This window comes from Orcinus orca, chromosome 12 (assembly GCF_937001465.1).
Source record: "Orcinus orca chromosome 12, mOrcOrc1.1, whole genome shotgun sequence".
Lineage (NCBI taxonomy): Eukaryota > Metazoa > Chordata > Mammalia > Artiodactyla > Delphinidae > Orcinus > Orcinus orca.
This window is the reverse complement of record NC_064570.1, coordinates 42393047-42405800: the sequence shown is the minus strand read 5'-3', so window position 1 is coordinate 42405800 and position 12754 is coordinate 42393047. Positions and strand designations below refer to the sequence as shown.

The following is a 12754-nucleotide window of genomic DNA, read 5'->3' as shown; positions in this document are numbered from 1 at the left end:
CCCATGTTAGGGAAGATTTCAACTATAATCTCTTCCAATATTTTCTCAGGTCTTTCTCTCTCTCTTCTCCTTCTGGGACCCCTATAATGCGAACCTTGGTATGTTTAACGTTGTTCCAGAGGTCTCTTATGCTGTCTTCATTTCTTTTCATTCTTTTTTCTTTATTCTGTCCCGTTGCAGAGAATTTCACCAATCTGTCTTCCAGGTCACTTATCCGTTCTTCTGCCTCAGTTATTCTGCTATTGATTCCTTCTAGTGCAGTATTCATTTCAGTTATTGTACTGTTCATCTCTGTTTGTTTGTTCTTTAATTATTCTAGGTCTTTGTTAAACATTTCTTGCATCTTTTCGATCTTTGCCTCCTTTCTTTTTCTTTGGTCCTGGATCATCTTCACTATCATTATTCTGAATTCTTTTTCTGGGAGGTTGCCTATCTCCACTTCATTTAGTTGTTTTTCTGAGGTTTTAATCTTATTCCTTCATCTGGTACATAGTCCTCTGCCTTTTCATTTTGTCTGTCTTTCTGTGAATGTGGTTTTCGTTCCACAGGCTGCAGGACTGTAGTTCTTCTTGCTTCTGCTGTCTGCCCTCTGGTGGATGAGGCTATGTAAGAGGCCTGTGCCAGCTTCCTGATGGGAGGGACTCATGGTGGGTAGGCCTGGGTGTTGCTCTGCTGGGCAGATCTGAGTAAAACTTTAATATGCTTGTCTGCTGATGGGTGGGGCTGCGTTCCCTCCCTGTTGTTTGGCCAACTCCAGGAGGGCTCACACCAAGGAGTACTTCCCAGAACTTCTGCTGCCAGTGTCCTTGTCCTCGCAGTGAGCCAGAGCTGCCCCCCGCCTCTGCAAGAGACCCTCCAACACCAACAGGCAGGCCTGGCTCAGTCTCCTATGGGGTCAGTGCTCCTTCCCCCTCGGTCCCGATGTGCACACTGCCCTGTGTGTGCCCTTCAAGAGTGGAGTCTCTGTTTCTCCCAGTCATGTCAAAGTCCTGCAATCAAATTCCGCGAGCCTTCAAAGTCTGATTCTCTGGAAATTCCTCCTCCCATTGCCAGACACCCAGGTTGGGAAGCCTGACATGGGGCTCAGAACCTTCACTCCAGTGGGTGGACCTCTGTGGTATAACTGTTCTCCAGTTTGTGAGTCACCCACCCAACGGTTATGGGATTTGATTTTATTGTGATTGCGCCCCTCCTACTGTCTCATTGTGGCTTTCCCTTTGTCTTTGGATGTGGGGTATCCTTGCTGAGTTCCAGTGTCTTCCTGACGATGATTGTTCAGCAGTTAGTTGTGATTCTGGTGCTCTTGCAAGAGGGAGTCAGTCTACAGATTTAATGCGATCCCTATCAAAATACCCATGACATTTCTCAAAGAACTGGAATAAATAATACTAAAATTTATACGAAACCACAAAAGACCCAGAAAGTTAAAACAACTGTGAGGAAAAAGAACAAAGCTGGAGGCATAATCATTCCAAACTTCAAACAATACTACAAAGCTACAGTAATCAAAACAGTGTGGTGTTGGTACAAAAACAGACATATAGATCAACGGAAAAGAACACAGAGCCCAGAAATAAACCCACACACCTATGGTCAATTGATCTACGACAAAGGAGGCAAGAATATACAATGAAGAAAAGACAGTCTCATCAACAAGTGGTGCTAGGAAAGCTGGATAGCTACATGTAAATCAGTGAAATTAGAAACCCTCTCATCACACCACATGCAAAACTAAACTCAAAATGGTTTGTCATGACACCATAAAACTCCTAGAAGAGAATACAGACAAAACATTCTCGGACATAAATCATAGCTGTATTTTCTTAGATCAGTTTCCCAAGGCAAAAGAAATAAAAGCAAAAATAAACAAATTGGACCTAATCAAACTTAAAAGCTTTTGCACAGCAAACGAAACCATTAACAAAAGAAAAAGACAACATATGGAATGGGAGAAAATATTTGCAAACAATACGACTGACATTAGTATCCAAAATATATACAAACAGCTCATACAACTCAATATCAAAAAAACAAACAAGCCAATCAAAAAATGCACAGAGGTAAGTAGACATTGCTCCAAAGAAGATAGAGACAGTTCCCCAAAGAAGACATTCAGATGGCCAACAGGCACATGAAAAGATGCTCAACTTTGCTAATTATTAGAGAAATGCAAATTAAAACCACAATGAGGTATCACTTCACACCAGTCGGAATGGATGTCATCAAAAAGTGTACAAATAATAAATGCTGGAGGGTGTGGAGAAAAGGAAACCCTCCTACACTCTTGGTAAAAATGTAAATTGGTGCAGCCACTATGGAAAACTGTATGAAGGTTCCTTAGAAAACTAAAAGTAGAGCTACCATATGATCCAGCAATCCCACTCCTGGGCATGTATCCAGAAAAGATGAAAACTCTAATCTGAAAAGATACATGCACCCCAATGTTCATAGCGGCATTATTTACAATAGCCAAGACATGGAAACCCAAGGCCCATCAACAGACGACTGGTTTAAGAAGATGTGGTATATGTCTACAATGGAATACTACCAAGCCATAAAAAAGAATGAAATATTGCTATTTGCAACAACATGAAACAACCTAGGGAATATTATATTAAGGGAAGTCAGACATAGAAAGATAAATATTATATGATATCACTTAAATATGAAATCTAAAAAATAATACAAATGAATCTATCTACAAAACAGAAACAGACTCAAAGACATAGAAAACAAACTTATGGTAATCAAAGGGGAAAGGAGGGGGGAGGGATAAATTAGAAGTATGGAATTAACAGATACAAGTTACTATACATAAAACAGATAAACAACAAGGATTTATTGTATAGCAGAGGGAACTATATTCAGTATCTTTTAACAACCTGTAGTAGGAAATAATCTGAAGAAAAAATATAACTGAATCACTTTGTTGTACACCTGAAACTAAAACAATATTGTAAACCTACTATACTTTAATTAAAAAAAATACATACATATATATATATATATATATATATATATAAAAGTAGCTTTCTCCATGCCTGATAATGCTTTTTTTTCCCTTGAAGTCTATTCTCTCTGATATGAATATTAACTCTCTCAGCTTGCCTTTGGAGAATATATGCCTAGTGTATCTTCTTTATCTTTTCACTTTCAAACTTTCAGTATCCTTAGGTATGTTCCTCATAAAGAACTTTTTGCTGGATTTTTTTCCAGTTTGAATCGTTTCTTTCAACTGGAGAGTTTAGCCCTTTATCAAGCACTGTCAAAAATCTAATCCCAGTAGCACTTCCTTGGCTTCTGCCAGGATACACTAGCCAAATCTTACCTTTTTTGATGTGTGGTCTTTCTTCTCCCTTACCAGGCCCAGCACATCTGCAGCCAGGATTTGCTAGGATTTAACCCTAGTTATAGGCCTAGGAGCAAAGAAAGAGGAGAGGGGCAGTTACTGTCTTGGACTGCGGGGGAGAGGGGGAAAAGGGTGGGAGGAGGAGGGGTGGATATCAGCCTCTGAAGCATCTTCCAGCATAAGCAGAGGTGACTTATTAGGGAAGGCTGGGCTGCTTCTGAAAGACTATAGGATGCAGTAGGGACTGTAGAGTCAACATCTTCAGGGGCATCCATCCAGGTTTCCCCATGGCATGTTTCAAGGTTCTAGGTTTTCCCTATCAGCACCTTGAATTTCACAAAATATAATGTGGCTGAACATTTAAGTCAAGTCTCTGAAGCTTTGTGACTGTAACAATTAGATGCTCAGCCTGAATCTCGGCTGTTTCAATTCTTCCATTGCAGGAGAAAAGGCCTCCTTATGAGCTCCCCAGAGGTCCTTTGGCTCTCACATTTCAGTATTAACAGGTTGATAACATCCCTCAGTCTCTCATTATCCTTCTATAGGTCATCAATACAACTAAGCAGTAACCAGCCAATTCTGCTGTTTTTGTAGACACTGTCCTTTCTGTATTTATCAAACACCTGCCTCATTGAACTTCTAGAGAATTCCTCTCCATGGGGATATTTGCCTAAGTTACCACCTGTTTCTGGGGTCTCTAAAACCACCCCCAGGTTGAGCGACTTGCTAGAAGGGCCCACAGGACTAAGCATAGACCTGTACTCACAACTGTGATTTATTACAGAGAAAGAACACCAAGCAAAATCAGCAAAGGGAACAGGCACATGAACAAAGTCCAGATGAAATGAGCACGAGCTCCAAGAGTCTTTTCCCAATGGAGTCACATAGGATGAGCTTAATTCCTCCAGCAATGATGTATAATAATATGTATAAAGTACTGTCCACCAGGAAGCTGGCCTGAGCCTGGGCATAGGAGTCCAGGGTTTTTATTGTGCCCAGTCAAGTAGGCACTCTTTGCCTAGCATGTACCAAATTCATGATTCCCAGAAGGAAAGCAGGTGTTCAACATAAACCCTATTGTCTGTACAAACATTTCAGGCACAGTAAACCACTCTTATCAATTAGGGAATGGGGGGAACACCCGTGAAATCCAAACTGCTGGACAGTAGCCACAGGTGAACCTCAGAAGCAGGCCTTTCTAAGGATAACAGGTTCAGGCCTGCTTTGGTAACTCTTTTCTGCACACCATCTGTGAAATATCTAGTAACTGAGTCATAACCTTGTGCCAAGGCCTATATGTACACCACTCACCGGCCAGGATGTCATCCTCTTCATCCTTTGGGAGGGAGATGAACCAGCTCCTAATCTCCTATTAACCTGTTTTCTCAGATCTCACTCCTGGTCCACTTGTGTTAGTCTGGGTCCTCCAAGAAGCAGACACCAAGACCAAGAAGGGATCAGCTATAGAACAGACTTACTAGGGGCAGTGCTGGTGAGGAAAAGCAGGGTGGGAGCTGGGGTTGGTGGGAGGCTGGGAGGCAACCAGCCTCTGATGCAGGCATGACCCCAGGTAAATGAAAGAAGGAAGGTTGGGTGAAAGTGACTTAGAGACTATAACGCAATCCTAAAGGAGTCTGGCAAGACCGTCAGGTAGTCTTCAAGCCAAAGTGAAGGAGTCAACTCTCTGCCGTGCTCAGCCCCTGGTTGGCAGCAGCATGAGGCACAGCCTGTGCGTTAATGTGGGGATGACCAGAGTGCAGAGGCTGGAGGGCCTTCAGTCCCTTATGTTCCTTCCTGCTGGAGAGCTGAGGGGTGCATTCTCCTGGCTGCCACGACCATGACTGTAGCTCTCAAAATACACCTGAAAAAGATTTGTGATCAAAACAGATATTTAGTACCAACAGCACATGGTAATTTGCAATAATACCTTTCAGCTAAAATTTTTTTAAAAGGTTAATTATAAAACCCCTTTAATAAAATAATCTTTTTAATTTAATAAAAAGAACAATATCCTATGTGGGTGAATTCTGGGGAAAAGACTTTTCCAAATTGCTTGGTGAATTGGAAGCTGACACACAGCGTATTGTATTAGGACTAAATCAAAGTTACTCAATGACAAAAAAATAAATACCTCTAAATGTTCATAACTCAAGTAATTTTCTGAAATATGGTTTACATTAATTAATACTTAGAGTAAAATACCAATTTGTGAGTTTTTCCTCCTGATTGACCTCAGATACCCTTGATAAAGAAAAAGCATTCCTACACATTCTACACCTAGTTCTTAGGTTGACTATAAATGACCACACGTACAACTTCTGAGGCAAACAAACTGAACAATGTTTATAGATATTTCTAAAATTATTTTATATACAATTTGGGAACTTCTAAATCATATATGCTTAGATGATAAAATGGATAAATACCTTCTTACATAGTATCTAATAGGATTTGTTTTCTAATTTTTATCAATGCTATCCTCAAAGGCAACATTCGCCATCAATATTTGTAACGTAAAACTCACCCAGGGAGACTAGAGTTTTTGCATCTGCTACGATTCAACAGAAAACTGGTCCCACAGCTGCTCTGGCAGCTCCTTCCAACCAATATGCTTTTAACTAATTCAGATTAAATAGTTCCTAAAATCAAACAGTTAATTCCTACTAAAAAAAACTGTTCCACCATAGTAACTAGGTTCAGCCTTTGCATGGACTTTATGACTTGCTGGTACATAACAGAAGCTACTAGAAATAAATAATAAATAAAATATATAACATGAAAGAATTGCAAAATGTTTATTTTTTTAATGCGATTAATACCATTTTAATGTAGGAGAGGCCATCTTTATTTACAGGCTAATAAAAAAATACTAAATTCAACACAACTAGATATAATACATTTGTCAAAAATCCTATAGATTTGAGGCTGACCCTATGTGGAAGACTGGATAGGTGGGATAGTGATTACATAATAAGGATGTCAGAAATGTGCAACTTACACATGAATCAATATACTGTTTCTAAACATGAAAACAATATAAGTCCACGGTGGGGGGAACAGAACCAGCACCAATGACAAGCTGGGCTAACTTTTGACAACTGTTCAGCTAAAACCATTCAGTTATATTACCAAGGATCAAAAAACTGTCATCTCTTTTCAATCTATTTTAACAAGTCTCATAACCAAAATGTTGTCTGCCATCATATTCACAACAGACACTTAGAATTTTAGAAGTTAAATGTAAATATATACACGCATACATACAACCCTCACATTCTTGAAAATTTTTTCTCAGCTATTCTGTTTGTGTGTGCATATGTATATTTTTCTTTTTCCTTTTTAATTGTAATGGCTTTGCAACAGTTCTCTCCTTATCTGTTTGGTTTTGTCCTTGAAACTCGTTATGAGTTTCTTTCCTGTAAACGTGAAAACATAAAAACTGTTTCTCATTCAGTCCTTTGGGAAAAGTCTGTAATTCTTAGTTCATCCCCCAAAGACTATATATTCTAAAATGAACTTTTAACTGAGTACTTTCTAAACACCTGATGGGAATCTCATAGTAGCATCTGAGCAACAGTGCTCTCACATAGGCCTGCAAAAGCAAGGTGAGGCAGGAATGAAATGGGAACTGACCTTTGCAATTTTAAACTACCTGGGAAATTTTTCATTCTGCTTATCACCCCAAGGAAGTTTGTATCACAACCATCTCATACAATTCTTCATATCACACGGCGTCCTCACAGAAATGCCAATTCAAGGCTCTAAAGAAAAAACGCTTTATAGACACATTAGTTCTTGAAAATCAAAAGGTGTTACCTAATATTTCCTAAGGAATCAGTCTTAGTGGTAAAGGATACTCTCTGAAAAAGTGCCATGGCCATCCCATCCCAGGCTGTGTTTTAAAAAGGTAAAATAACATGGTTTCAAGTCAAAACAAAAAGTTTTCAGATACGTGACAATGGAAATTTTTTTGACTAAATGAATACACTGGCTAAAATCCAGTTTGCAGATCTCATGTCATGCATGGGGGCATGTGTTGGAGCAGGGGATGCATAAGGAGAAGACTTTTTTTCTTTTAAGAGGCCTAGCCTGCCAGGAGCAAACAATAACATGTAGCTTGCTTATTCAGTTATACAATTAAATACTAGCTTCTGCTTAGAGGCAATGCTATGCTACAAGGTATTTTAATATCAGTAACCATATATACTATGAAGTGCATTTCTATTACAAATTAACATGGTGATATACAGATGAACAAAACCACCCAAAACAAACCATAAATGAGCAACAGTTAAAACATAAAATTTATAAATAGCAAAACCACCAAATAAAGTATATACATTTTATAGATTTACCTATGAACAAATATACAGTGCATCTAGGAAAGATAAAAGAACATGTTTTATATCCCATAACATTTGAATATTAGAAAGAGATACTGATAATACTATAAAAGCCTTCTCCCAATCAATACTGCCCAACGTATGTCCTTTAAAACAATGATATTGGCAAAACTATCATCTCTTTAAATGCAATATTTTCACTTTCCCCTGCCCAGTACAGTGGCCTGCGGAACAGTAAATAAGAGAGCAGGCACTCCATGCTTATTCCTGGGATAAGCGAAGTAGCAATCTAGTTTGCATATGAAAAGCACTTTAGTCAAACAAACACAAACAAGAAAAGCCAACCAAAACAATTACCATTTCAAAACATGTTCACCTTATCTTACCCTCCAGTGCCTCAGCTTTTTGGATGACTGGCAAATCAGTTAGGTACTTTCAGAGAAAACTGCTTTTGAATGTATCTCATTGACATGGTAATAAATTTGAGCTTTTACTGACAGAAAAGATGTATCTTTAAGTGCCAGGACTATCACAAGACAAACATTATGAACAACTCAAAATGTATAAAACTGTCTTTCGTGGATTCCAGAAAAAAAGCATTTGTGACTAAACATTAATAACGTAATACTCCAATACCATGCACACAAGATCAACATAATTGAGAACAGATATTTTACACTCATCTGCATTTCTTCTAAAAACCTAAAATGTACAATGTACAATAACTTTTCTGAAACTATTTCTAGTGCAGCATTGATTGATAACGGATTGCTTAAAGAAAACTATTTTGTACTGAATGAATAACACTGAAAAGCAAACTCATAATAAATGATCATTAAGAACTAATTTAGATATCAGGAAGCACATTAAGTTAAAAAAAAAAAATTAAGTCAAGCCTACATTTCTGCAATTCAAGTTCTGTCCTTTGAAACACCACACTTAACATTCTGGAATATACAGTATGAATTCATTTATTCTCTTATATTTAAAGGCTATTTCTTAAAAACATTCCAGTTAGCACTGTCCTTCTACTAAATGGAAAAGGAATCAAATAAAACAGTAGTGCTTCATTTAGTACTTAAGAGCCTAGTACTATCCTTTTGGGAAACACATGCTTTGGTGCTTTACAATTTTAAGAAAATCAAAATTACTTTACATGCAATAGCCAATTATGGTATACCACAGAAAATAGGGAGTTTTATGCATTTAGAATTGTTCACGTGAAGCCCTGAGGTACCCGCCTTTCATTTAGGCAACAGCCTCCCTTGATCTTGTACACTCTTTGTCACCGTCTTCCCTAGTGCCCCAAATTCAGAATAGTCTGATTAACAATCTTGTCTGGAGATAGTCAGTTTAATAAGATTTTTTATGATACAGACTGTGCAGATCATCTAATTTAGAAGCACCATCTTCGAGTGGAGTTTCACTTGAAGTTCCTAGGTCTCCATTTTCATGTCCATCAGTTACTGCTTTCTTATTAAATCCTGAAAGAAAGAGAAAAAATCCAGATACTTTCTAGTTAAAAAAAAAAAGTCATACTTTTATTGAGCTATAACAAAGGAATGCCCACTGTAATTAATAATAATATGGAGCAAATAATGGGACCCTAGATTAATCAAGTCAGCAATCTCTGACAAAGGAATCCTTCCTTCTTATAGCAGATATCCAACACTGTACAGATTTTTTAATATTATCTATTGGACCTATCTAAAAATTATATAAAATTTCCTACCAAATTTTCTATGAAACTTAGAACTGACACACACAATCCCAAAATTCAGTAAGTTCTACTCGCACAAATACCTGTTGAACTGTAAACTGTATTTTTCTTTTACATTTTGCTTTCACATTATTTAACTTCAGTTCACTGAGGCACATACTAGTTTACCATTACATCTAATTTGTCCAATGTCCAGATAAAATTTAAAACTAATTTTGGTTAATCTACAAATAGTACACATATTTGAGTCACATTTTAAGTGGTTTGCAATTTACACAGGTGATAGAGAACCTTTTAGCCTCAGCTGCAAAAAGCAAGGGACAAGACCTCTAATCCTGACAAAAAATAGAAGAAAGGGTGAAAGACAACAAAAGCAAAGGAAAAGTAGCTCAACAGCGCAAGGTTTTGACATAGTGCCACAATCGTTTTGTTCAAGATGCATGGGGAGAACGATTGCTACTGCTGTCTTTGTATAGATAATTCACAACATATAGATTTACCAAAAGGGCAACAGTTCATCAGTTCACTATAAAACTCTATGCCAGCAGTTCTCAAACTTTTTGGTCTCAGGATGCCTTTACACTCTTAATAAGTACTGAGAATTGCAAAGAGCTTTTGTTCATGTGGGTTATTAATGTTATGTGAGGTACTGATGTTTACCATATTAGTGATTAAAACTGAGAAATCTAAAAAAAATTTATTACTTTATTAAAAATGATAATAAACTCCATAAATGTTAACATAAATAACATATTTGTTTAGTGAAAATAATTCTACTTTCCAAAAAATTTAGTCAGAAGAATATCATTATTTTACAGTTTTGCAAATATCCTTAATGTCTGGCTTTACAGAAGATAGCTGGATTCTCATATTTGCTTCTACTCAATGAGTTACAAGTATATGAAGAAAGTTCACTCTCACACAGATATATAGATAGAAGAGGGAAGAGTAACTCAGCTTTTTCAGATAACTGTCAATATTCTTCTTTGATCGTATACCAAAATTTTACAGTATAGAATCTAAAACCATATCAATGAACTTTCACACTCTGCTACATTAAAATCATTTGTCTATCTTGCACTTTGAATGGCTCTTTTACCCATGCAGGATTTAGTAACATCATGCACTGGTCATTTGAAAAATATCAGATCACTGAGTTACGTAGCAATTGCAAAAGCTGACACATTTCATTTTACTATATCAAAAAAAATCACATTCATTAATATCACCACCAATCTTACTAGAAAAGTTCTTTAAGTGTCCGGAAGCTGTTGAGCTCATGGTGGTTGATGCGTGTTTTACAAAATTCTAATTTTCACTTGAAAGCTCACGTTTTATCACTGGCAATAAATAGTCAGTTGTTCTCTTTGAAGTGATGGATTCACTTTGTTCATTTTAAAGAAAATGGCTGCCAAATAGTCTGAACAACCATAATTTGTCGGTCATTCTTTCAAGTAAAAATTGTCATGCTGTCATCCATGAAAAAAATGACTAGTTCAGCTAGCAAATTAATCACTTAAGTACTTTTCCTCAAGACCAGTATCTCTGTTCAGCATACACTCAGTAATGCAATGCATACTTCCCATTTCATCACACAGAATATTAAAAAGTCATATACTCAAGATTTAATAAAATTACCAGTTTTTACTATTTCATCAAGGATATTCTTAAGAGAAACTGGCATTTTCTTCTTCTTCATTCTGAGTGGATGGCAAGGAAGAACACAGTGATCACTAGTAAAGTGGTACTACTGCTTTGACTCGCACTAAAGTATCAATAGTTTTACCCCCATTGCTTTTGTACCATCAGTGCAAATATCAACACAGCAAAAAAAGACAAACAATGCCTTAGTGTTGTTATGAGAAGTTTTGACCTCAAGAACCCCCTAAAAGGTCTCAGGGTCCCACAAAGATCCATGTATCACAATTTAAGAACCACTGCTCCATGTAAAAGAAAGTGCTAGAATTTTTCTTTAAAATATGTATAAATGATAGCAAAGGAACTAAACCAAAAATCCTCAAGATCACATATCCTGATTCTATTAATAACAATCATAACAGTCTAATCACTTACTCATATTTAGCCTGTAAAATCATTGCATTATGAGAGAAGAATGCGCATTACAACAGCAAGATGACATTAAGATGTATCTACTCTAAAAGGCATGTTGGTCTTTGTTTCAGAGTCTAGAAAACTTGAATTTTATTTATTTTTCAAGGATCAGTTATAGTTTAGTAATTGGTCACGTACTTGTCCAAGATGACTCTAGAAGAACTTACATGTAAATAAAATTTTGGTGTAGTTACTGGTGTACAATAAAACTATAATTTAGCAAGGGAAAGCTATCTATTTTGTTAATGATGGTTTCCCCATCATTAAAACAGTGTTACTAAAGAACAGCTAAGGCTTTTATATTTTTAAAGTTTATTAATAATAAATACATTAATTATAACTTTTAGAGTAATTTTTACCTTGTAACACTTTGATTTCCCCACTTGTGTCTTTGCAACTAGCACCAGGATTACTACTTCCCTCTAACTCATCAAGGTACAAACGGTAACGATGTCCACTCTCATCTTCATATTCCACATTTTCATCATCAGAATCCACTTCAGGAGCCACATAAACTACTTCAAATTCAATCTCTCCTCTCTAAAATGGGGAAAGAAAATGAGGAAACCAAGTTACTGTAATTATAATTTTAAAAGATTTCCAAATTCTTTGTGGTGAGAAGTAGTAGTTGGACCTCAGATGTATCTCCTTTCAAGACAACAAATAATGAAATTTTAGAATCTCAAGAGGTAAAAGTAATTTCCTTTTAATATTACAGATTTTTCTACTGATCAAAATATTTTTGTTAACAGACCTAAAATAAAAAAGGATGTTTATTCAATTTACAGAATTTTGGAACAAATGTTCAGTTTAAAAGTCATTTTGCCATTTTATACTTTCCATAATAGCAATTCAGCAAATCCATCTAAATAGTCAGATATTAAAGTTGCACCTAAGGGTACCACACAAACTTTTCTCTAATTCAAGAAACCTCTACACAATGATTTGTTTCTTACTGAATAGGTCTTGAGCCTTTCCTTAACTTTCACCGAGTGCCAAAGTGTTAAGGTATTCTGTTCAGCAGTAATAGTAATTACTGTATTTATTGTACAAAATTACTATCTTTCAATCCTCAGAATAACATTATTATAGTCCCTTGTACATGAATGAGAAACCTGAGTTAGTCCTGGAAAGAGCAGGTAACTCTCTCAATAAGATGAACAAGTAAAACAGAAAAAGAGAAATTTGACTCCAAAGTCCTTGCTCTTTCTACTATACTAGACTAAATGT

General features: G+C 36.5%; 1 protein-coding gene across 2 annotated transcripts in view; it reads right to left on the bottom strand.

The window, feature by feature from the left end:
- Window positions 1-6120: 6120 nt before the first annotated feature.
- Window positions 6121-12754, bottom strand: part of GOPC (golgi associated PDZ and coiled-coil motif containing) — a 43150-nt gene continuing 36516 nt past the window's right edge. For both annotated transcript variants that reach the window (XM_004264680.2, XM_004264681.3), the window contains 2 exons: window positions 11884-12064; window positions 6121-9176 (listed from right to left, as the gene is read on the bottom strand). In XM_004264680.2, the coding sequence (XP_004264728.1) occupies window positions 9046-9176; window positions 11884-12064 (312 nt within the window). In that variant the 3' untranslated portion in view covers window positions 6121-9045. The remainder of the gene's footprint in view (window positions 9177-11883; window positions 12065-12754) is intronic.